At 48.8% G+C, this 26,947-nt stretch overlaps 1 protein-coding gene across 1 annotated transcript in view; it reads right to left on the bottom strand.

The window, feature by feature from the left end:
- Positions 1–7,654: 7,654 nt before the first annotated feature.
- Positions 7,655–26,947, bottom strand: part of LOC124018057 (ligand-dependent nuclear receptor corepressor-like protein) — a 27,402-nt gene continuing 8,109 nt past the window's right edge. Inside the window, exons 2-7 of the mRNA XM_046333321.1 lie at positions 26,022–26,087; positions 25,359–25,429; positions 24,230–24,344; positions 23,315–23,506; positions 17,112–17,190; positions 7,655–9,037 (exon numbers count right to left, since the gene is read on the bottom strand). Coding sequence (XP_046189277.1) covers positions 8,101–9,037; positions 17,112–17,190; positions 23,315–23,506; positions 24,230–24,344; positions 25,359–25,429; positions 26,022–26,087 — 1,460 coding nt within the window. The 3' untranslated portion in view covers positions 7,655–8,100. The remainder of the gene's footprint in view (positions 9,038–17,111; positions 17,191–23,314; positions 23,507–24,229; positions 24,345–25,358; positions 25,430–26,021; positions 26,088–26,947) is intronic.

The following is a 26,947-nucleotide window of genomic DNA, read 5'->3' as shown; positions in this document are numbered from 1 at the left end:
CTACAGACCAGAACCCTATTCCCTATATAGTGGCACTACTATAGACCAGAACCCTATTCCCTATATAGTGGTACTACTATAGACCCTATTCCCTATATAGTGGTACTACTATAGACCCTATTCCCTACATAGTGGTACTACTATAGACCCTATTCCCTATATAGTGGTACTACTATAGAACCCTATTCCCTATATAGTGGTACTACTATAGACCAGAGCCCTATTCCCTATATAGTGGTACTACTATAGACCCTATTCCCTATATAGTGGTACTACTATAGACCAGAGCCCTATTCCCTATATAGTGGTACTACTATAGACCCCCTATTCCCTATATAGTGGTACTACTATAGACCAGAACCCTATTCCCTATATAGTGGTATTCTACTATAGACCAGAACCCTATTCCCTATATAGTGGTACTACTATAGACCAGAACCCTATTTCCTATACCCCATTCCTAGTGGTACTACTACAGACCAGAACCCTACTCCCTATATAGTGGTACTACTATAGACCAGAGCCCTATTCCCTATATAGTGGTACTACTATAGACCAGAGCCCTATTCCCTATATAGTGGTACTACTATAGACCAGAACCCTATTCCCTATATAGTGGTACTACTATAGACCAGAACCCTATTCCCTATATAGTGGCACTACTATAGACCAGAACCCTATTCCCTATATAGTGGTACTACTATAGACCAGAACCCTATTCCCTATATAGTACACTACTACAGACCAGAACCCTATTCCCTATATAGTGGCACTACTATAGACCAGAACCCTATTCCCTATATAGTGGTACTACTATAGACCAGAACCCTATTCCCTATATAGTGGTACTACTATAGACCAGAGCCCTATTCCCTATATAGTGGTACTACTATAGACCAGAACCCTATTCCCTATATAGTACACTACTACAGACCAGAACCCTATTCCCTATATAGTGGCACTACTATAGACCAGAACCCTATTCCCTATATAGTGGTACTACTATAGACCCCCTATTCCCTATATAGTGGTACTACTATAGACCCTATTCCCTATATAGTGGTACTACTATAGACCCTATTCCCTATATAGTGGTACTACTATAGACCCTATTCCCTATATAGTGGTACTACTATAGACCAGAGCCCTATTCCCTATATAGTGGTACTACTATAGACCCTATTCCCTATATAGTGGTACTACTATAGACCAGAACCCTATTCCCTATATAGTGGTACTACTATAGACCAGAACCCTATTCCCTATATAGTGGTACTACTATAGACCAGAGCCCTATTCCCTATATAGTGGTACTACTATAGACCAGAACCCTATTCCCTATATAGTACACTACTACAGACCAGAACCCTATTCCCTATATAGTGGCACTACTATAGACCAGAACCCTATTCCCTATATAGTGGTACTACTATAGACCAGAACCCTATTCCCTATATAGTACACTACTACAGACCAGAACCCTATTCCCTATATAGTGGCACTACTATAGACCAGAACCCTATTCCCTATATAGTGGTACTACTATAGACCAGAACCCTATTCCCTATATAGTGGTACTACTATAGACCCTATTCCCTATATAGTGGTACTACTATAGACCAGAGCCCTATTCCCTATATAGTGGTACTACTACAGACCAGAACCCTATTCCCTATATAGTGGTACTACTATAGACCCTATTCCCTATATAGTGGTACTACTATAGACCAGAACCCTATTCCCTATATAGTCATTGCGGTAATGCTAGTTAGCAACTTCTTTCAAACTGCACACAGACATATACAAAATGGTATCCGCAAGTTCATCTGACTCTGGGCAAAATAGATCATATCCTGTAAGTGTCTCTTTAAAAATGCACCTTATAGGCTTCATAGTGTCTCTTAAACTCTGTAGGTTTAAGAGAAGAGGATTCAGCGAGGGTGACAACAACACAAAGATGTCTCAGGTCCCGTTTAACAAAAAAAAAATCCTTCTGTTCTAAACAGTAGTAAATGACTTGTTGTTATCCTTCACAGGGTGGTCGTTGAGAAAGTAGAGGTTCATACAGGAATCTGTCCATGTTCAGACCAGAGACGTTGTGAGACCAGAGACGTTGTGAGACCAGAGACCAGAGGCGACTTGAGACCAGAGACGCTGTGAGACCAGAGACCAGAGACGTTGTGAGACCAGAGACCAGAGACGACTTGAGACCAGAGACGCTGTGAGACCAGAGACGTTGTGAGACCAGAGACGTTGTGAGACCAGAGACGTTGTGAGACCAGAGACGTTGTGAGACCAGAGACGCTGTGAGACCAGAGACGTTGTGAGACCAGAGACGTTGTGAGACCAGAGACCAGAGGCGACTTGAGACCAGAGACGCTGTGAGACCAGAGACCAGAGACGTTGTGAGACCAGAGACGTTGTGAGACCAGAGACGACTTGAGACCAGAGACGCTGTGAGACCAGAGACGTTGTGAGACCAGAGACGTTGTGAGACCAGAGACGTTGTGAGACCAGAGACGTTGTGAGACCAGAGACGCTGTGAGACCAGAGACGTTGCGAGACCAGAGACGTTGCGAGATCAGAGACGTTGAGACCAGAGACGTTGTGAGACCAGAGACGTTGTGAGACCAGAGACGACGTGAGACCAGAGACGTTGTGAGACCAGAGACGTTGTGAGACCAGAGACGTTGTGAGATCAGAGACCAGAGACGTTGTGTGACCAGAGACGTTATGAGACCAGAGACGACGTGAGACCAGAAACGACGTGAGACCAGAGACGTTGTGAGACCAGAGACGTTGTGAGACCAGAGACCAGAGACGTTATGAGACCAGAGACGCTGTGAGACCAGAGACGTTGTGAGACCAGAGACGTTGTGAGACCAGAGACGACGTGAGACCAGAGACGACGTGAGACCAGAGACGTTGTGAGACCAGAGACGTTGTGAGACCAGAGATGTTGTGAGACCAGAGACGTTATGAGATCAGAGACGTTGTGAGACCAGAGACGTTGTGAGACCAGAGACGTTGTGAGACCAGAGACGTTATGAGACCAGAGACGTTATGAGACCAGAGACGTTATGAGACCAGAGACATTGTGAGACCAGAGACGACGTGAGACCAGAGACGTTGTGAGACCAGAGACGTTATGAGACCAGAGACCAGAGACGTGAGACCAGAGACCAGAGACGTTGTGAGACCAGAGACGTTGTGAGACCAGAGACGTTGTGAGACCAGAGATCAGAGACGTTGTGAGACCAGAGACGTTGTGAGACCAGAGACCAGAGACGTTGTGAGACCAGAGACGTTGTGAGACCAGAGACGTTGTGAGATCAGAGACACTGTGAGACCAGAGACGTTGTGAGACCAGAGATCAGAGACGTTGTGAGACCAGAGATCAGAGACGTTGTGAGACCAGAGACGTTGTGAGACCAGAGATCAGAGACGTTGTGAGACCAGAGACGTTATGAGACCAGAGACGTTGTGAGACCAGAGACGTTGTGAGACCAGAGAGGTTGTGAGACCAGAGATCAGAGACGTTGTGAGACCAGAGACCAGAGACGTTGTGAGACCAGAGACATTGTGAGACCAGAGACGTTGTGAGACCAGAGACCAGAGACGTTGTGAGACCAGAGACGTTGTGAGACCAGAGACGTTGTGAGACCAGAGACGCTGTGAGACCAGAGACCAGAGACGTTGTGAGACCAGAGACGTTATGAGAACAGAGACGTTGTGAGACCAGAGACGTTGTGAGACCAGAGACGTTGTGAGACCAGAGACGCTATGAGACCAGAGACGCTGTGAGACCAGAGACGCTATGAGACCAGAGACGTTGTGAGACCAGAGACGTTGTGAGACCAGAGACGTTGTGAGACCAGAGACGTTGTGAGACCAGAGACCAGAGACGTTGTGAGACCAGAGACGTTGTGAGACCAGAGACCAGAGACGTTGTGAGACCAGAGACGTTGTGAGACCAGAGACGCTGTGAGACCAGAGACGTTGTGAGACCAGAGACGTTGTGAGACCAGAGACCAGAAACGCTGTGAGACCAGAGACGACGTGAGACCAGAGACGTTGTGAGACCAGAGATAGACAGGCTGAGAGGTTAATGAAAGAGCAGCATTAAGTGGGAGGAATTACAGAACCCCCCCCCAACATCCTGAAAATTGTGTTTTGGTCCAATAGCAACAGCTCCTTCTGAGATGCCCAATACCAGAGATGATAGAAAACAGAGAGATCAATAGCTAAATTACAACGGCTCCTTCTGAGATGCCCAATACCAGAGATGATAGAAAACAGAGAGAGAGATCAATAGCTAAATACAACGGCTCCTTCTGAGATGCCCAATACCAGAGATGATAGAAAACAGAGAGAGAGATCAATAGCTAAATACAACGGCTCCTTCTGAGATGCCCAATACCAGAGATGATAAAAAACAGAGAGATCAATAGCTACATACATATCAGTGTGGATGACGGATCACCACCTCAAGCTGAACCTCGGCAAGACGGAGCTGCTCTTCCTCCCGGGGAAGGACTGCCCGTTCCATGATCTCGCCATCACGGTTGACAACTCCATTGTGTCCTCCTCCCAGAGCGCCAAGAACCTTGGCGTGATCCTGGACAACACCCTGTCGTTCTCAACCAACATCAAGGCGGTGGCCCGTTCCTGTAGGTTCATGCTCTACAACATCCGCAGAGTACGACCCTGCCTCACACAGGAAGCGGCGCAGGTCCTCATCCAGGCACTTGTCATTTCCCGTCTGGATTACTGCAACTCGCTGTTGGCTGGGCTCCCTGCCTGTGCCATTAAACCCCTTCAACTCATCCAGAACGCCGCAGCCCGTCTGGTGTTCAACCTTCCCAAGTTCTCTCACGTCACCCCGCTCCTCCGCTCTCTCCACTGGCTTCCAGTTGAAGCTCGCATCCGCTACAAGACCATGGTGCTTGCCTACGGAGCTGTGAGGGGAACGGCACCTCAGTACCTCCAGGCTCTGATCAGGCCCTACACCCAAACAAGGGCACTGCGTTCATCCACCTCTGGCCTGCTCGCCTCCCTACCACTGAGGAAGTACAGCTCCCGCTCAGCCCAGTCAAAACTGTTCGCTGCCCTGGCCCCCCAATGGTGGAACAAACTCCCTCACGACGCCAGGACAGCGGAGTCAATCACCACCTTCCGGAGACACCTGAAACCCCACCTCTTTAAGGAATACCTAGGATAGGATAAGTAATCCCTCTCACCCCACCCCCCCTAAGTTTTAGATGCACTATTGTTAAGTGACTGTCCCACTGGATGTCCTAAGGTGAATGCACCAATTTGTAAGTCGCTCTGGATAAGAGCGTCTGCTAAATGACTTAAATGTAAATGTAAATGTAAAGCTAAATACAACGGCTCCTTCTGAGATGCCCAATACCAGAGATGATAAAAAACAGAGAGATCAATAGCTAAATACAACGGCTCCTTCTGAGATGCCCAATACCAGAGATGATAAAAAACAGAGGGATCAATAGCTAAATACAACGGCTCCTTCTGAGATGCCCAATACCAGAGATGATAGAAAACAGAGAGAGATGGGAGTTTACAGCAGCAGTGAGGAACATTTATAAGACAGAGGATCAACGCTGTATATAACATCCGTATACAATGAATCTTTAACTAGGTCCAGTACAGTGGACTCTCTGGCCTAGTGGTAGCCTAGTGGTTAGAGTGTAGAGGAGGTAGGTAGCCTAGTGGTTAGACTCTAGTGTAGAGAGTGTAGAGGCGGCAGGGTAGCCTAGTGGTTAGAGTGTAGAGGCGGCAGGGTAGCCTAGTGGTTAGAGTGTAGAGGCGGCAGGGTAGCCTAGTGGTTAGAGCGTTGGACTAGGTTGCAAGTTCAAACCCCTGAGCTGACAAGGTACAAATCTGTCGTTCTGCCCCTGAACAGGCAGTTAACCCACTGTTCCTAGGCCGTCATTGAAAATAAGAATTTGTTCTTAACCGACTTGCCTAGTTAAATAAAGGTAAAATTTAATTTAAAAAACCAGGGACAAACTACCAGGTAGACATGGACAAGCCGCTGACCTGAAGATTGGATTTAAAATACACTTGACTTAGGGGCCGGGCCTCCTGGTGACGCAGTGGTCTAAGGCCACCACAGATTCTGGGATCGAGCCCGGGTTCTGTCACAGGCGGCCGCGACCGGGAGGTCCATGGGGCGTCGTCCGGGTTAGGGGAGGGTTTTGACCGGCTGGGATATCCTTGTCCCATCGCGCTCTAGCGACCCCTGTGACGGGCCCGGGCGTAGTGCACACTGACACGCTCACCAGGTGTAAACGGTGTTTCCTCCGACACATTGGTGCGGCTGGCTTCCGGGTTGGATGTGCGCTGTGTCAAAGAAGCAGTTGGTTGGGGTCGTGTTTCGGGGGGGACGCACGGCTCTCCGACCGGGGAGTTGCAGCGATGAGACAAGACTGTAACTACCAATCGGGGAGAAAAAAGGGGTCAAAATAAATTGTACAAAAAGACACCTGACGTGAAAAGTGACGTTATCGTTTTATAGTCTATTTCTGGGTAATATAACCTGGTCTGCATGGACACACAGTGACCTGGGTAATATAACCTGGTCTGCATGGACACACAGTGACCTGGGTAATATAACCTGGTCTGCATGGACACACAGTGACCTGGGTAATATAACCTGGTCTGGTCTGCATGGACACACAGTGACCTGGGTAATATAACCTGGTCTGCATGGACACACAGTGACCTGGGTAATATAACCTGGTCTGCATGGACACACAGTGACCTGGGTAATATAACCTGGTCTGCATGGACACACAGTGACCTGGGTAATATAACCTGGTCTGCATGGACACACAGTGACCTGGGTAATATAACCTGGTCTGCATGGACACACAGTGACCTGGGTAATATAACCTGGTCTGCATGGACACACAGTGACCTGGGTAATATAACCTGGTCTGGTCTGCATGGACACACAGTGACCTGGGTAATATAACCTGGTCTGCATGGACACACAGTGACCTGGGTAATATAACCTGGTCTGCATGGACACACAGTGACCTGGGTAATGGTCTGCATGGAACCTGGTCTGGTCTGCATGGACACACAGTGAGCTGGGTAATATAACCTGGTCTGCATGGACACACAGTGACCTGGGTAATATAACCTGGTCTGCATGGACACACAGTGACCTGGGTCTGCATATAACCTGGTCTGGTCTGCATGGACACACAGTGACCTGGGTAATATAACCTGGTCTGCATGGACACACAGTGACCTGGGTAATATAACCTGGTCTGCATGGACACACAGTGACCTGGGTAATATAACCTGGTCTGCATGGACACACAGTGACCTGGGTAATATAACCTGGTCTGCATGGACACACAGTGACCTGGGTAATATAACCTGGTCTGCATGGACACACAGTGACCTGGGTAATATAACCTGGTCTGCATGGACACACAGTGACCTGGGTAATATAACCTGGTCTGCATGGACACACAGTGACCTGGGTAATATAACCTGGTCTGCATGGACACACAGTGACCTGGGTAATATAACCTCTGGCATGGACACACAGTGACCTAACCTGGTCTGCATGGACACACAGTGACCTGGGTAATATAACCTGGTCTGCATGGACACACAGTGACCTGGGTAATATAACCTGGTCTGCATGGACACACAGTGACCTGGGTAATATAACCTGGTCTGCATGGACACACAGTGACCTGGGTAATATAACCTGGTCTGCATGGACACACAGTGACCTGGGTAATATAACCTGGTCTGCATGGACACACAGTCCATGGGGGGTCAATATGATACATTGGTCAAATAGATGGAGGTGTGTTCGATTTACCTCGATTAGGCAACAAATGGTACCAGAAGTCCAGAAATCTACAAACATTGCCAGTCAAGCGAAAACAAACCAAGCGCACCAAGTATTTATGACATTTATGAAGTATTTATGAAATCTGTATTGGACCCAGATCCACAAAACATTCTCATGTTCTGTTGGAGGTCGAGAGGAGTTCAAGTGTTGTCGGTTCTAGACTCGAATACTCTGTAGTCTAGAACCTGTTGGTGGCAGCGTTAGTCCCTGAGTCGGTGGAACCCGGCAGGGTCTGGAGGTTGCCGTGCGGTCGTAGTCGTGACGATGACGGGCCTCCTCTTGGGCGGTATCTTGAGGGTTCCGTTGCGCTCTTTGACCTTGTACTCCAGCGTGCTGTGAGGTATCCCATAAACCACCTGGGCCTTGGAAACGCTCATCCTGCCCCCCATCACCATGGTGATAGCCTCCTCTAGCAGGTCGTGGTCGTACTGCCGGTAGCGCCCGCGCTTCTTCCTGGACTGCTTGTTCTCCCCGCTATGCTCCGCCCCTTCCTCAGGATCGTCCAATGAGGAGCAGCGGTGGTGGGGTGAGAGGTCAGGCAGGTCGAGGGAGGGCAGGAGGGAGCGGTGAAGTCTCAGCAGAGAGGAAGAGGTGGCAGCGATATTAGTGGTGGTGGTGCCATGGTGTGGTGGGGGGTGGTAGTGCAGGGGCTCAGCCAGGCTGCAAGGCTCAGGGAGAGGGGGAGCTGGTCTGGAGCGCGATCTGACCTGGGGGATACGGAGGTGAAGCTCCTCTCTGAGCTGGGGGGGTAGAGACCGGGACAAAACCCTCTGCAGGCCACGCTGGGTCAGACAAGACGAAGAGGAGGGAAGGAAGAGCATCTCTCCGTTCTCCTCCCTCGCTCCCAGCTCCGCCCAGGCCGCCACCCTCTGCAACACCAGCCGCACCTCCTCACCGTGCGCCGCCGCCACATCCTGTGAGGTCACATCCTGTGAGGTCACATCCTCCCCCAGCTCTGAGCGCAAGATTTCAAGGGGGATCCCGTAGAGAAGGGCAGCTCTGTTCTCCCGGAGACGACCAGACCTCACGTCTCTCAGAGCCTTGGACAGCAGCCCCACAGACAGCTCACTGGACCTCTGGGCATGGTGTTCCTCGGTCTGGTACGCCCCGGCTGCTCCCCAACGCTGCTGCTGCCTCCTAGTGGGGGGAGGACCAAACACCACCGTCAGGATCGGGGAAGGGGAGAGGGTTGACTCCTTTATGTCGTGCTGTACACGGTCTGTCATGAGCCGACGTCATCTGTGACAGCATTGTCGTTGAGTGACATCTCTGCGTGACTGTCGCACGAAGAGAGGCAGTGACATCATCTCTGTGCGACTGTCATATGAAGAAAAGGGGTGACATCATCTCTGTGCGACTGACACACGAAGAGAGGCAGTGACATCATCTCTGTGCGACTGTCATATAAAGAAAGGGAATGACATCATCTCTGTGCGACTGTCGCACGAAGAGAGGCAGTGACATCATCTCTGTGCGACTGTCACATTGAAGACAGGTTTGCAGAGTAGTTCATCCCTGTCCAGTATTTTGGTTAAAGGATTTCCGATCCACAACGTCATTAGGAAACAGGAACGATCCAGACTGTGACGTTACGGCTATACTGATACCAGAGGAATGTCCCAATTCATCCACCACTAGACAGTCTACAGCCTGGCTATACTGATACCAGAGGACTGTCCCAATTCATCCACCACTAGACAGTCTACAGCCTGGCTATACTGATACCAGAGGACTGTCCCAATTCATCCACCACTAGACAGTCTACAGCCTAGCTATACTGATACCAGAGGACTGTCCCATACATCCACCTCTAGACAGTCTACAGCCTGGCTATACTGAGAGGACTGTCCCAATTCATCCACCACTAGACAGTCTACAGCCTGGCTATACTGATACCAGAGCACTGTCCCAATTCATCCACCACTAGAGAGACAGTCTAATGATACAGACCACCTAACACTGTCCCACTACATCCACCACTAGACAGACAGTCTACCGATACAGACCACCTAACACTGTCCCACTACATCCACCACTAGACAGACAGTCTACTGGTACAGACCACCTAACACTGTCCCACTACATCCACCACTAGACAGACAGTCTACTGTCCCACCTAACACTGTCCCACTACATCTACCACTAGACAGACAGTCTACTGATACAGACCACCTAACACTGTCCCACTACATCCACCACCAGACAGTCTACTGATACAGACCACCTAACACTGTCCCACTACATCCACCACTAGACAGTCTACTGATACAGACCACCTAACACTGTCCCACTACATCCACCACTAGACAGTCTACTGATACAGACCACCTAACACTGTCCCACTACATCCACCATCAGACAGACAGTCTACTGATACAGACCACCTAACACTGTCCCACTACATCCACCATCAGACAGACAGTCTACTGGTACAGACCACCTAACACTGTCCCACTACATCCACCACTAGACAGTCTACTGATACAGACCACCTAACACTGTCCCACTACATCCACCACTAGACAGACAGTCTACTGATACAGACCACCTAACACTGTCCCACTACATCCACCAGTAGACAGACAGTCTACTGATACAGACCACCTAACACTGTCCCACTACATCCACCACTAGACAGACAGTCTACTGATACAGACCACCTAACACTGTCCCACTACATCCACCACTAGACAGTCTACTGGTACAGACCACCTAACACTGTCCCACTACATCCACCACTAGACAGTCTACTGATACAGACCACCTAACACTGTCCCACTACATCCACCACTAGACAGTCTACTGATACAGACCACCTAACACTGTCCCACTACATCCACCACTAGACAGACAGTCTACTGATACAGACCACCTAACACTGTCCCACTACATCCACCACTAGACAGACAGTCTACTGATACAGACCACCTAACACTGTCCCACTACATCCACCACTAGACAGTCTACTGATACAGACCACCTAACACTGTCCCACTACATCCACCACCAGACAGTCTACTGATACAGACCACCTAACACTGTCCCACTACATCCACCACAGACAGTCTACTGATACAGACCACCTAACACTGTCCCACTACATCCACCACTAGACAGACAGTCTACTGATACAGACCACCTAACACTGTCCCACTACATCCACCACTAGACAGACAGTCTACTGGTACAGACCACCTAACACTGTCCCACTATATCCACCACTAGACAGACAGTCTACTGATACAGACCACCTAACACTGTCCCACTACATCCACCACTAGACAGTCTACCGATACAGACCACCTAACACTGTCCCACTACATCCACCACCAGACAGTCTACTGATGTACAGACCACCTAACACTGTCCCACTACATCCACCACTAGACAGACAGTCTACTGATACAGACCACCGAACACTGTCCCACTAAATCCACCACAAGACAGACAGTCTACTGATACAGACCACCTAACACTGTCCCACTACATCCACCACAAGACAGACAGTCTACTGATACAGACCACCTAACACTGTCCCACTACATCCACCACTAGACAGACAGTCTACTGGTACAGACCACCTAACACTGTCCCACTACATCCACCACTAGACAGACAGTCTACCGATACAGACCACCTAACACTGTCCCACTACATCCACCACTAGACAGACAGTCTACTGGTACAGACCACCTAACACTGTCCCACTACATCCACCACAGACAGACAGTCTACTGGTACAGACCACCACTAACACTGTCCCACTAACACTCCCACCCACCACTAGACAGTCTACTGATACAGACCATCTAACACTGTCCCACTACATCCACCACTAGACAGACAGTCTACTGATACAGACCACCTAACACTGTCCCACTACATCCACCACTAGACAGTCTACTGATACAGACCACCTAACACTGTCCCACTACATCCACCACTAGACAGACAGTCTACTGATACAGACCACCTAACACTGTCCCACTACATCCACCACCAGACAGTCTACTGATACAGACCACCTAACACTGTCCCACTACATCCACCACTAGACAGTCTACTGATACAGACCACCTAACACTGTCCTACTACATCCACCACTAGACAGTCTACTGATACAGACCACCTAACACTGTCCCACTACATCCACCACCAGACAGACAGTCTACTGATACAGACCACCTAACACTGTCCCACTACATCCACCACTAGACAGACAGTCTACTGATACAGACCACCTAACACTGTCCCACTACATCCACCACTAGACAGACAGTCTACTGATACAGACCACCTAACACTGTCCCACTACATCCACCACTACACAGACAGTCTACTGATACAGACCACCTAACACTGTCCCACTACATCCACCACTAGACAGACAGTCTACTGATACAGACCACCTAACACTGTCCCACTACATCCACCACTAGACAGACAGTCTCCTGGTACAGACCACCTAACACTGTCCCACTACATCCACCACTAGACAGACAGTCTACTGATACAGACCACCTAACACTGTCCCACTACAGACAGTCTACTGATCTACAGACCACCTAACACTGTCCCACTACATCCACCACTAGACAGACAGTCTACTGATACAGACCACCTAACACTGTCCCACTACATCCACCACTAGACAGACAGTCTACTGATACAGACCACCTAACACTGTCCCACTACATCCACCACTAGACAGTCTACTGACAGACCACCTAACACTGTCCCACTGATCCACCACTAGACAGTCAGTCTACTGATACAGACCACCTAACACTGTCCCACTACATCCACCACTAGACAGTCTACTGATACAGACCACCTAACACTGTCCCACTACATCCACCACCAGACAGACAGTCTACTGATACAGACCACCTAACACTGTCCCACTACATCCACCACCAGACAGACAGTCTACTGATACAGACCACCTAACACTGTCCCACTACATCCACCACTACACAGACAGTCTACTGATACAGACCACCTAACACTGTCCCACTACATCCACCACTAGACAGACAGTCTACTGATACAGACCACCTAACACTGTCCCACTACATCCACCACTAGACAGACAGTCTACTGGTACAGACCACCTAACACTGTCCCACTACATCCACCACTAGACAGTCTCCTGGTACAGACCACCTAACACTGTCCCACTACATCCACCACTAGACAGTCTACTGATACAGACCACCTAACACTGTCCCACTACATCCACCACTAGACAGTCTACTGATACAGACCACCTAACACTGTCCCACTACATCCACCACTAGACAGACAGTCTACTGATACAGACCACCTAACACTGTCCCACTACATCCACCACTAGACAGTCTACTGATACAGACCATCCACCACTAGACAGTCTACTGTCCCACTACATCCACCACTAGACAGTCTACTGATACAGACCACCTAACACTGTCCCACTACATCCACCACTAGACAGTCTACTGATACAGACCACCTAACACTGTCCCACTACATCCACCACAGACAGACAGTCTACTGATACAGACCACCTAACACTGTCCCACTACATCCACCATCAGACAGACAGACAGTCTACTGGTACAGACCACCTAACACTGTCCCACTACATCCACCACTAGACAGTCTACTGATACAGACCACCTAACACTGTCCCACTACATCCACCACTAGACAGACAGTCTACTGATACAGACCACCTAACACTGTCCCACTACATCCACCACTAGACAGACAGTCTACTGATACAGACCACCTAACACTGTCCCACTACATCCACCACTAGACAGACAGTCTACTGATACAGACCACCTAACACTGTCCCACTACATCCACCACTAGACAGTCTACTGGTACAGACCACCTAACACTGTCCCACTACATCCACCACTAGACAGTCTACTGATACAGACCACCTAACACTGTCCCACTACATCCACCACTAGACAGTCTACTGATACAGACCACCTAACACTGTCCCACTACATCCACCACTAGACAGACAGTCTACTGATACAGACCACCTAACACTGTCCCACTACATCCACCACTAGACAGACAGTCTACTGATACAGACCACCTAACACTGTCCCACTACATCCACCACTAGACACTACTGAGACCACCTAACACTGTCCCACTACATCCACCACCAGACAGTCTACTGATACAGACCACCTAACACTGTCCCACTACATCCACCATCAGACAGTCTACTGATACAGACCACCTAACACTGTCCCACTACATCCACCACTAGACAGACAGTCTACTGATACAGACCACCTAACACTGTCCCACTACATCCACCACTAGACAGACAGTCTACTGGTACAGACCACCTAACACTGTCCCACTATATCCACCACTAGACAGACAGTCTACTGATACAGACCACCTAACACTGTCCCACTACATCCACCACTAGACAGTCTACCGATACAGACCACCTAACACTGTCCCACTACATCCACCACCAGACAGTCTACTGATGTAGACCACCTAACACTGTCCCACTACATCCACCACTAGACAGACAGTCTACTGATACAGACCACCTAACACTGTCCCACTACATCCACCACAAGACAGACAGTCTACTGATACAGACCACCTAACACTGTCCCACTACATCCACCACAAGACAGACAGTCTACTGATACAGACCACCTAACACTGTCCCACTACATCCACCACTAGACAGACAGTCTACTGGTACAGACCACCTAACACTGTCCCACTACATCCACCACTAGACAGACAGTCTACCGATACAGACCACCTAACACTGTCCCACTACATCCACCACTAGACAGACAGTCTACTGGTACAGACCACCTAACACTGTCCCACTACATCCACCATCAGACAGACAGTCTACTGGTACAGACCACCTAACACTGTCCCACTACATCCACCACTAGACAGTCTACTGATACAGACCATCTAACACTGTCCCACTACATCCACCACTAGACAGACAGTCTACTGATACAGACCACCTAACACTGTCCCACTACATCCACCACTAGACAGTCTACTGATACAGACCACCTAACACTGTCCCACTACATCCACCACTAGACAGACAGTCTACTGATACAGACCACCTAACACTGTCCCACTACATCCACCACCAGACAGTCTACTGATACAGACCACCTAACACTGTCCCACTACATCCACCACTAGACAGTCTACTGATACAGACCACCTAACACTGTCCTACTACATCCACCACTAGACAGTCTACTGATACAGACCACCTAACACTGTCCCACTACATCCACCACCAGACAGACAGTCTACTGATACAGACCACCTAACACTGTCCCACTACATCCACCACTAGACAGTCTACTGATACAGACCACCTAACACTGTCCCACTACATCCACCACTAGACAGACAGTCTACTGATACAGACCACCTAACACTGTCCCACTACATCCACCACTACACAGACAGTCTACTGATACAGACCACCTAACACTGTCCCACTACATCCACCACTAGACAGACAGTCTACTGATACAGACCACCTAACACTGTCCCACTACATCCACCACTAGACAGACAGTCTCCTGGTACAGACCACCTAACACTGTCCCACTACATCCACCACTAGACCGTCTACTGATACAGACCACCTAACACTGTCCCAGTACAGACAGTCTACTGATACAGACCACCTAACACTGTCCCACTACATCCACCACTAGACAGACAGTCTACTGATACAGACCACCTAACACTGTCCCACTACATCCACCACTAGACAGACAGTCTACCGATACAGACCACCTAACACTGTCCCACTACATCCACCACTAGACAGACAGTCTACTGATACAGACCACCTAACACTGTCCCACTACATCCACCACTAGACAGACAGTCTACTGATACAGACCACCTAACACTGTCCCACTACATCCACCACCAGACAGACAGTCTACTGGTACAGACCACCTAACACTGTCCCACTACATCCACCACTAGACAGACAGTCTACTGGTACAGACCACCTAACACTGTCCCACTACATCTACCACTAGACAGACAGTCTACTGATACAGACCACCTAACACTGTCCCACTACATCCACCACTAGACAGTCTACTGATACAGACCACCTAACACTGTCCCACTACATCCACCACTAGACAGTCTACTGATACAGACCACCTAACACTGTCCCACTACATCCACCACTAGACAGTCTACTGATACAGACCACCTAACACTGTCCCACTACATCCACCACTAGACAGTCTACTGATACAGACCACCTAACACTGTCCCACTACATCCACCATCAGACAGACAGTCTACTGATACAGACCACCTAACACTGTCCCACTACATCCACCATCAGACAGACAGTCTACTGGTACAGACCACCTAACACTGTCCCACTACATCCACCACTAGACAGTCTACTGATACAGACCACCTAACACTGTCCCACTACATCTACCACTAGACAGACAGTCTACTGATACAGACCACCTAACACTGTCCCACTACATCCACCACCAGACAGACAGTCTACTGATACAGACCACCTAACACTGTCCCACTACATCCACCACTAGACAGACAGTCTACTGGTACAGACCACCTAACACTGTCCCACTACATCCACCACTAGACAGTCTACTGATACAGACCACCTAACACTGTCCCACTACATCCACCACCAGACAGTCTACTGATACAGACCACCTAACACTGTCCCACTACATCCACCACTAGACAGACAGTCTACTGATACAGACCACCTAACACTGTCCCACTACATCGACCAATAGACAGACAGTCTACTGATACAGACCACCTAACACTGTCCCACTACAGACAGTCTACTGATACAGACCACCTAACACTGTCCCACTACAGACAGTCTACTGATACAGACCACCTAACACTGTCCCACTACAGACAGTCTACTGATACAGACCACCTAACACTGTCCCACTACATCCACCACTAGACAGACAGTCTCCTGGTACAGACCACCTAACACTGTCCCACTACTGTGAATTATGTTGTGGTTTTGCCGTACAGGCTAAATAGTGAAATATTGTATTGTCAATGCATGGTAAATAGTAATGACGGCATCTATCGGCTATGCATACTAAGTATCGTGCTAGTATGGACATTATGGACCAATGAGAGGAGAGACACTCACCCTGAGGCTTTGTGAATGGTGGGTGACGTGGACGCCGAGCTGGCAGAGTTCCGCTTGGAGAGGTCGAGCACACTGTCCGCTACGGGAGAAGGAATCAGACAACTAGTCAGACAACTAGTCAGAGGTCAGACACCTAGTCAGACAACTAGTCAGACGTCAGACAACTAGTCAGAGGTCAGACACCTAGTCAGACAACTAATCAGAGGTCAGACAACTAGTCAGAGGTCAGACAACTAGTCAGACAACTAGTCCGAGGTCAGACAACTAGTCAGAGGTCAGACACCTAGTCAGACACCTAGTCAGACACCTAGTCAGAGGTCAGACACCTAGTCAGTCAACTAGTCAGAGGTCAGACACCTAGTCAGACAACTAGTCAGAGGTCAGACACCTAGTCAGAGGTCAGACACCTAGAGGTCAGACAACTCGTCAGAGGTTGAGCACACTGTCCGCTACGGGAGGAGGAATCAGACAGCTAGTCAGAGGTCAGACAACTAGTCAGAGGTCAGACAACTAGTCAGACAACTAGCCAGAGGTCAGACACCTAGTCAACTAGTCAGAGGTCAGACAACTAGTCAGACAACTAGTCAGAGGTCAAACAACTAGTCAGAGGTCAGGCAACTGGTCAGAGGTCAGACAACTAGTCGGAGGTCAGACAACTAGTCAGAGGTTGAGCACACTGTCCGCTACGGGAGGAGGAATCAGACAACTAGTCAGAGGTCAGACAACTAGTCAGAGGTCAGACAACTAGTCAGAGGTTGAGCACACTGTCCGCTACGGGAGGAGGAATCAGACAGCTAGTCAGAGGTCAGACAACTAGTCAGAGGTCAGACAACTAGTCAGACAACTAGCCAGAGGTCAGACACCTAGTCAACTAGTCAGAGGTCAGACAACTAGTCAGACAACTAGTCAGAGGTCAAACAACTAGTCAGAGGTCAGGCAACTGGTCAGAGGTCAGACAACTAGTCGGAGGTCAGACAACTAGTCAGACAGCTAGTAGGAGGTCAGACAACTAGTCAGAGGTCAGACAACTAGTCAACTAGTCGGAGGTCAGACAACTAGTCAGACAGCTAGTCGGAGGTCAGACAACTAGTCAGAGGTCAGAAACCTAGTCAGAGGTCAGAAACCTAGTCAGAGGTCAGAAACCTAGTCAGAGGTCAGGCAACTAGTCAGAGGTCAGGCAACTAGTTAGAAATGTGTGGGTTCTAGGTCATGTTGGGTTCTCTACCTGGTGTAGCTCTAGGTCCTGTTGGGTTCTCTACCTGGTGTGGCTCTAGGTCCTGTTGGGTTCTCTACCTGGTATTGGTTCTAAGTCCTGTTGGGTTCTCAGTCCTGTTGGGTTCCCTACCTGGTGTGGCTCTAGGTCCTGTTGGGTTCTCTACATGGTGTGGTTCTAAGTCCTGTTGGGTTCTCTACCTGGTGTGGCTCTAGGTCCTGTTGGGTTCTCTACCTGGTGTGGCTCTAGGTCCTGTTGGGTTCTCTACCTGGTGTGGCTCTAGGTCCTGTTCGGTTCTCTACCTGGTGTGGCTATCGGTCCTGTTGGGTTCTCTACCTGGTGTGGCTCTAGGTCCTGTTGGGTTCTCTACCTGGTATTGGTTCTAGGTACTGTTGGGTTCTCTACCTGGTATTGGTTCTAGGTCCTGTTGGGTTCTCTACCTGGTATTGGTTCTAGGTCCTGTTGGGTTCTCTACATGGTATTGGTTCTAGGTCCTGTTGGGTTCTCTACATGGTGTGGTTCTAGGTCCTGTTGGGTTCTCTACCTGGTGTGGCTCTAGGTCCTGTTGGGTTCTCTACCTGGTATTGGTTCTAGGTCCTGTTGGGTTCTCAATCCTGTTGGGTTCCCTACCTGGTGTGGCTCTAGGTCCTATTGGGTTCTCTACCTGGTATTGGTTCTAGGTCCTGTTGGGTTCTATACGTGGTGTGGTTCTAGGTCAAAGATGGGACAAGGATTCTAATATACCATAACCTTTTGCATAAACGAGGAAGAATTCTAAACAAAAATGAAACCAGCAATGCTAGTTAGCAACGGCTCTGGTCCCAATGAATCTGTGTATTTCCCAAAGCTACAACGTTATCCTGACCTGGGTAATCCTCAACAACGTTATCCTGACCTGGGTAATCCTCAACAACGTTATCCTGACCTGGGTAATCCTCAACAACGTTATCCTGACCTGGGTAATCCTCAACCTAGGTGCTACAACATTATCCTGACCTGGGTAATCCTCAACCTAGGTGCTACAACGTTATCCTGACCTGGGTAATCCTCAACAACGTTATCCTGACCTGGGTAATCCTCAACAATGTTATCCTGACCTGGGTAATCCTCAACAACGTTATCCTGACCTGGGTAATCCTCAACCTAGGTGCTACAACGTTATCCTGACCTGGGTAATCCTCAACCTAGGTGCTACAACGTTATCTTGACCTGGGTAATCCTCAACAACGTTATCCTGACCTGGGTAATCCTCAACCTAGGTGCTACAACATTATCCTGACCTGGGTAATCCTCAACAACGTTATCCTGACCTGGGTAATCCTCAACAACATTATCCTGACCTGGGTAATCCTCAACAACGTTATCCTGACCTGGGTAATCCTCAACCTAGGTGCTACAACGTTATCCTGACATGGGTAATCCTCAACAACGTTATCCTGACCTGGGTAATCCTCAACAACGTTATCCTGACCTGGGTAATCCTCAACCTAGGTGCTACAATGTTATCCTGACCTGGTTAATCCTCAACCTGGGTGCTACAACGTTATCCTGACCTGGGTAATCCTCAACAACGTTATCCTGACCTGGGTAATCCTCAACCTAGGTGCTACAACGTTATCCTGACCTGGGTAATCCTCAACCTAGGTGCTACAAAGTTATCCTGACCTGGTTAATCCTCAACCTGGGTGCTACAACGTTATCCTGACCTGGGTAATCCTCAACAACGTTATCCTGACCTGGGTAATCCTCAACCTAGGTGCTACAAAGTTATCCTGACCTGGGTATCCTCAACAACGTTATCCTGACCTGGGTAATCCTCAACCTAGGTGCTACAAAGTTATCCTGACCTGGGTATCCTCAACAACGTTATCCTGACATGGGTAATCCTCAACAACGTTATCCTGACCTGGGTATCCTCAACCTAGGTGCAACAACGTTATCCTGACCTGGGTACCCTCAACCTAGGTGCTACAACATTATCCTGACCTGGGTAATCCTCAACAACATTATCCTGACCTGGGTAATCCTCAACAACGTTATCCTGACCTGGGTAATCCTCAACAACGTTATCCTGACCTGGGTAATCCTCAACAACGTTATCCTGACCTGGGTATCCTCAACAACGTTATCCTGACCTGGGTAATCCTCAACAACGTTATCCTGACCTGGGTAATCCTCAACAACGTTATCCTGACCTGGGTAATCCTCAACAACGTTATCCTGACCTGGGTAATCCTCAACAACGTTATCCTGACCTGGGTAATCCTCAACCTTGGTGTGGGTTCTCTCCCAGAGCAGCCTACTACAAAGCAGGATCAAACAGTTAACCAGGTATCGTTGATAAGCACGGATGTTATAAATATCACCCGGGACTATGAGCCGCAGTGTTCGGCGTTCTTCCTTTCTGTTGTCCTGGAGTCTACAACTCCAGCACCTGAGGAAAGTACCAGGATGTACCTAATGTTCTTCGGCTTTTCAACTTTGATAAGCAACGAGAAATAATTCATTTAAAAATAACAACAACAAAAAAGAGAAACTTATAGATATGAGTTTTCGGGTGTTGAATCAATCGACCCTTCGCTAAAACCCTCTGGTTCTCTTGGATGCTGATGCAACCTCTGGTTCCCTTGAATACTGATGCAACCTCTGGTTCCCTTGGATACTGATACAACCTCTGGTTCCCTTGGATACTGATACAACCTCTGGTTCCCTTGGTTCTGGTTCCTTGGATACTGATGCAACCTCTGGTTCCCTTGGATACTGACGCAACCTCTGGTTCAAAATGATGCAACCTCTGATGCAACCTCTGGTTCCCTTGGATACTGATGCAACCTCTGGTTCCCTTGGATACTGATGCAACCTCTGGTTCCCTTGGATACTGATGCAACCTCTGGTTCCCTTGGATACGGATACAACCTCTGGTTCCCTTGGATACTGATGCAACCTCTGGTTCCCTTGGATACTGATGCAACCTCTGGTTCCCTTGGATACTGATGCAACCTCTGGTTCCCTTGGATACTGGTTCCCTTGGATACTGATGCAACCTCTGGTTCAAAATGATGCAACCTCTGGTTCCCTTGGATACGGATGCAACCTCTGGTTCCCTTGGATACTGATGCAACCTCTGGTTCCCTTGGATACTGATGCAAACTCTGGTTCCCTTGGATACTGATACAACCTCTGGTTCAAAATGATGCAACCTCTGGTTCCCTTGGATACTGATACAACCTCTGGTTCCCTTGGATACTGATACAACCTCTGGTTCAAAATGATGCAACCTCTGGTTCCATTGGATACTGATACAACCTCTGGTTCCCTTGGATACTGATGCAACCTCTGGTTCCATTGGATACTGATGCAACCTCTGGTTCCCTTGGATACTGATACAACCTCTGGTTCCCTTGGATACTGATGCAACCTCTGGTTCCCTTGGATACTGACACAACCTCTGGTTCCCTTGGATACTGATGCAACCTCTGGTTCCCTTGGATACTGATACAACCTCTGGTTCCCTTGGATACTGATACAACCTCTGGTTCAAAATGATGCAACCTCTGGTTCCATTGGATACTGATGCAACCTCTGGTTCCCTTGGATACTGATGCAATCTCCGACAGCGTTTTCCCCCGGAACCCCATTTTCCCCTTCTAACCGTTGGAGAAATCTCCTCACAATGATCTCAAACTATGTTTTTAATACACGCAATGAAAATAAACACGGCTAAATCAGGAAACTCTTGTTGTGGTGGATTGTCGCTACAACGTCTTCACGGGGGAAACCTGGTCAAGTTGTTTCGTAGTGTGGCTAGCCACTGAATACACCCTGTATAGTACGAGTTACTAACCCATTTTGGGATTATAAAAGTGCTTTCAAATCGTTTGCTGATGTCGACAGCCAAGATGAGTTCAAATTCCTAATATAGCCATCTTAGCTAGCAAACATCCATTTAGAGAAAACAAGTTCTAGCAAGCGGCTAGCTAGCGTTAACAACGTTTGGTGGTCAATAAGAAAGAGCTAGCTCTAACTAGCTCTAAGCTAACCAGCTGAGCTAAGTTAACCAGCTGAGCTAGCTAACCAGCTGAGCTAAGCTAACCAGCTGAGCTAGCAAATACTAACAAAAATATAGTTTTGTGATTCTGATAATACTCCCAACAGGCTCTGCATTTCAGGAATCAGTACCTGGTGCGCTGTTTAATTATTTACACGTTTCCCACTGCCCTTCATGCGTTTCGGGCTCGACTACAGTTGCTATACATTTCAGGGCGGGGCTTAGCGAAACAGTCAATTAGACCTTGCCCATTTTAAGCTCATCTTTAAATAAAAAAAACAATGTAAAAATAGTTAAGGCAAGTTGGCTGGCTAACTCATTGTTCCCGCTTTGTAGTATACCCCACCTGGTGTGGGTTCTAAGGCCTGTTGCGCTCTCTACCCGGTGTGGGTTCTAAGCCCTGTTGCGCTCTCTACCCGGTGTGGGTTCTAAGCCCTGTTGGGATCTCTGCCCGGTGTGGGTTCTAAGCCCTGTTGGGCTCTCTACCCGGTGTGGGTTCTAAGCCCTGTTGGGCTCTCTACCCGGTGTGGGTTCTAAGTCCTGTTGGGATCTCTGCCCGGTGTGGGTTCTAAGCCCTGTTGAGCTCTCTACCCGGTGTGGGTTCTAAGCCCTGTTGGGCTCTCTACCTGGTGTGGGTTCTAAGCCCTGTTGGGCTCTCTACCTGGTATTGGTTCTATGTCCTGTTGGGTTCTCTCCCTGGTGTTTGTTCTAAGTCCTGTTGGGTCCTCTACCTGGTGTGGGTTCTCTACCTGGTATGGGTTCAAAGTCCGGTTGGGTCCTCTACCTGGTGTGGGTTCTAAGTCCTGTTGGGTTCTCTATCTGGTATTGGTTCTATGTCCTGTTGGGTTCTCTATCTGGTGTTGGTTCTCTACCTGGTATGGGTTACAAGTCCTGTCGAGTTCTCTTCCTGGTGTGGGTTCTATGTCCTGTCGGGTTCTCTACCTGGTGTGGGTTCCTCCTCCTGGTTCCGTGTCAGAGTGAGGTCTAGAGGTGAGTCGAGGTCAGAACGCTGGGAGCCTGTGGTGGTGGTAAGGCGTGTCTTGGAGGCGTACTCAATGGCAAACTGCCTCACCATCCTCTTCATCAGTTCCTGGGCTACCAGAGGGACGTTAGGGTCTCCACTGGACACCAGCTCTGGACAGACAGCCAATCACAGGTAAACACACTGTCTACGTACATTTATCTCAGCCAATCACAGGTAAGCACACTGTCTACGTACATTTATCTCAGCCAATCACAGGTAAACACACTGTCTACGTACATTTATCTTAGCGCGTATAAACCAGGTAGCCAACGATGCTACGTAGCGCTGTTAGCATTAAGAGTGTAAACCAGGTAGCCAACGATGCTACGTAGTGCTGTTATCATTAAGAGTGTAAACCAGGTAGCCAACGATGCTACGTAGCGCTGTTAGCATTAAGAGTGTCAACCAGGTAGCCAACGATGCTACGTAGCGCTGTTAGCATTAAGAGTGTAAACCAGGTAGCCAACGATGCTACGTAGTGCTGTTATCATTAAGATTGTAAACCAGGTAGCCAACGATGCTACGTAGCGCTGTTAGCATTAAGAGTGTCAACCAGGTAGCCAACGATGCTACGTAGCGCTGTTAGCATTAAGAGTGTAAACCAGGTAGCCAACGATGCTACGTAGCGCTGTTATCATTAAGAGTGTAAACCAGGTAGCCAACGATGCTACGTAGCGCTGTTAGCATTAAGAGTGTAAACCAGGTAGCCAACGATGCTACGTAGCGCTGTTAGCATGAAGAGTGTAAACCAGGTAGCCAACGATGCTACGTAGCGCTGTTAGCATTAAGAGTGTAAACGCCGTCATCTCTGTTCTAGTCGGACGGGGACTCACCTTTCTTATGGAACACAGCCTGGAGGAACCTGTGAGCTGATAGGCTGCTGTCCGAGAGGGAAGGGGCTTGGGAGGGCGTGTCGTCTGAGGGGGAGGCGGCCACTGGGACATGGTCCTATTAGAGGAGGAAGAGACAATGACATCACCGACGCGTCGTAACAACACATACAAAACCGCAACAACGCCGTAGGGGCGTTCCTCTGCCCAGACGCCTGCCAGATCTTACAACGTCTGGATCCTTATTTTATATATCAGCTAACTGCATCATGATGTCCATGACGCAGTCCATGACGTGGCGCGCAACCATTGGTTGATGCACGCAACGTCTGAGCAGAGGAACACAACCAATTTCAGTGAGAGAGCTGGAACTAAACTGAAGCTTTTCCCTGAGAGAGCTGGAACAAGACTGAAGCGTTTCCGTGAGAGAGCTGGAACAAGACTGAAGCGTTTCCGTGAGAGAGCTGGAACAAGACTGAACTGTGAGAGAGCTGGAACTAACTGTTTCTATGAGAGAGCTGGAACTAACTGAAGCGTTTCTATGAGAGAGCTGGAACTAAACTGAAGCGTTTCAGTGAGAGAGCTGGAACTAAACTGAAGCTTTTCAGTGAGAGAGCTGGAACTAAACTGAAGCTTTTCAGTGAGAGAGCTGGAACTAAACTGAAGCGTTTCAGTGAGAGAGCTGGAACTAAACTGAAGCGTTTCAGTGAGAGAGCTGGAACTAAACTGAAGCGTTTCAGTGAGAGAGCTGGAACTAAACTGAAGCGTTTCAGTGAGAGAGCTGGAACTAACCTGAAGCTTTTCAGTGAGAGAGCTGGAACTAAACTGAAGCGTTTCCGTGAGAGAGCAGGAACTAGACTGAAGCGTTTCAGTGAGAGAGCTGGAACTAAACTGAAGCGTTTCAGTGAGAGCTGGAACTAAACTGAAGCTTTTCAGTGAGAGAGCTGGAACTAAACTGAAGCTTTTCAGTGAGAGAGCTGGAACTAAACTGAAGCGTTTCAGTGAGAGAGCTGGAACTAAACTGAAGCGTTTCAGTGAGAGCTGGAACTAAACTGAAGCGTTTCAGTGAGAGAGCTGGAACTAAATCAAGACAGAAAATAGCAGTCCGTTTGTATCACGGAGCTGAACTTACATTGATCAGCAGGCTGCAGAAGGAACAACTGGCCTTCACTGCCCAGTCCTCTAGCTCCTCGGGTTCACAGTCTGGAAACACACACACACACACACACACACACACACACACACACACACACACACACACACACACACACACACACACACACACACACACACACACACACACACACACACACACACACACACACACACACACACACACACACACACACACACACACACACACACACACGATCATATGTCAAAGACAAGACTCATGCCTAACACAAAATCAAAATACACACACACACACACACACACACACACACACACACACACACACACACACACACACACACACACACACACACACACACACACACACACACACACACACACACACACACACACACACACACACACACACACACACACACACACACACACACACACACACACACACACACACACACACGATCATATGTCAAAGACAAGACTCATGCCTAACACAAAATACCTGTACGGAAACACACACACACACACACACACACACACACACACACACACACACACACACACACACACACACACACACACACACACACACACACACACACACACACACACACACACACACACACACACACACACACACACACACACACACACTGACACTCACCATCAAAAATATTGAGGTCTCTGAGCAGCAACGGGCCATAGATTCCCTCCAGAATGCTCTCGAACCCTGGAATACACATGTAGCCTAGTGGTTAGAGTGTAGAGGAGGCAGGTAGCCTAGTGGTTAGAGTGTAGAGGAGGCAGGTAGCCTAGTGGTTAGAGTGTAGAGGAGGCAGGTAGTCTAGTGGTTAGAGTGTAGAGGAGGCAGGTAGTCTAGTGGTTAGAGTGTAGAGGAGGCAGGTAGCCTAGTGGTTAGAGTGTAGAGGAGGCAGGTAGTCTAGTGGTTAGAGTGTAGAGGAGGCAGGTAGTCTAGTGGTTAGAGTGTAGAGGAGGCAGGTAGCCTAGTGGTTAGAGTGTAGAGGAGGCAGGTAGTCTAGTGGTTAGAGTGTAGAGGAGGCAGGTAGCCTAGTGGTTAGAGTGTAGAGGAGGCAGGTAGTCTAGTGGTTAGAGTGTAGAGGAGGCAGGTAGTCTAGTGGTTAGAGTGTAGAGGAGGCAGGTAGTCTAGTGGTTAGAGTGTAGAGGAGGCAGGTAGTCTAGTGGTTAGAGTGTAGAGGAGGCAGGTAGTCTAGTGGTTAGAGGTAGAGGAGGCAGGTAGCCTAGTGGTTAGAGTGTTGAGGAGGCTAGTCTAGTGGTTAGAGTGTAGAGGAGGCAGGTAGTCTAGTGGTTAGAGGTAGAGGAGGCAGGTAGCCTAGTGGTTAGAGTGTAGAGGAGGCAGGTAGTCTAGTGGTTAGAGTGTAGAGGAGGCGGGTAGTCTAGTGGTTAGAGTGTAGAGGAGGCAGGTAGACTAGTGGTTAGAGTGTAGAGGAGGCAGGGTAGTCTAGTGGTTAGAGTGTAGAGGAGGCAGGTAGTCTAGTGGTTAGAGGAGGCAGGTAGCCTAGTGGTTAGAGTGTAGAGGAGGCAGGTAGCCTTTAGAGTGTAGAGGAGGCA

This window comes from Oncorhynchus gorbuscha, unplaced genomic scaffold (assembly GCF_021184085.1).
Source record: "Oncorhynchus gorbuscha isolate QuinsamMale2020 ecotype Even-year unplaced genomic scaffold, OgorEven_v1.0 Un_scaffold_387, whole genome shotgun sequence".
In the NCBI taxonomy this organism is placed as follows: domain Eukaryota; kingdom Metazoa; phylum Chordata; class Actinopteri; order Salmoniformes; family Salmonidae; genus Oncorhynchus; species Oncorhynchus gorbuscha.
This window is presented reverse-complemented; position numbering and strand designations above follow the sequence as displayed.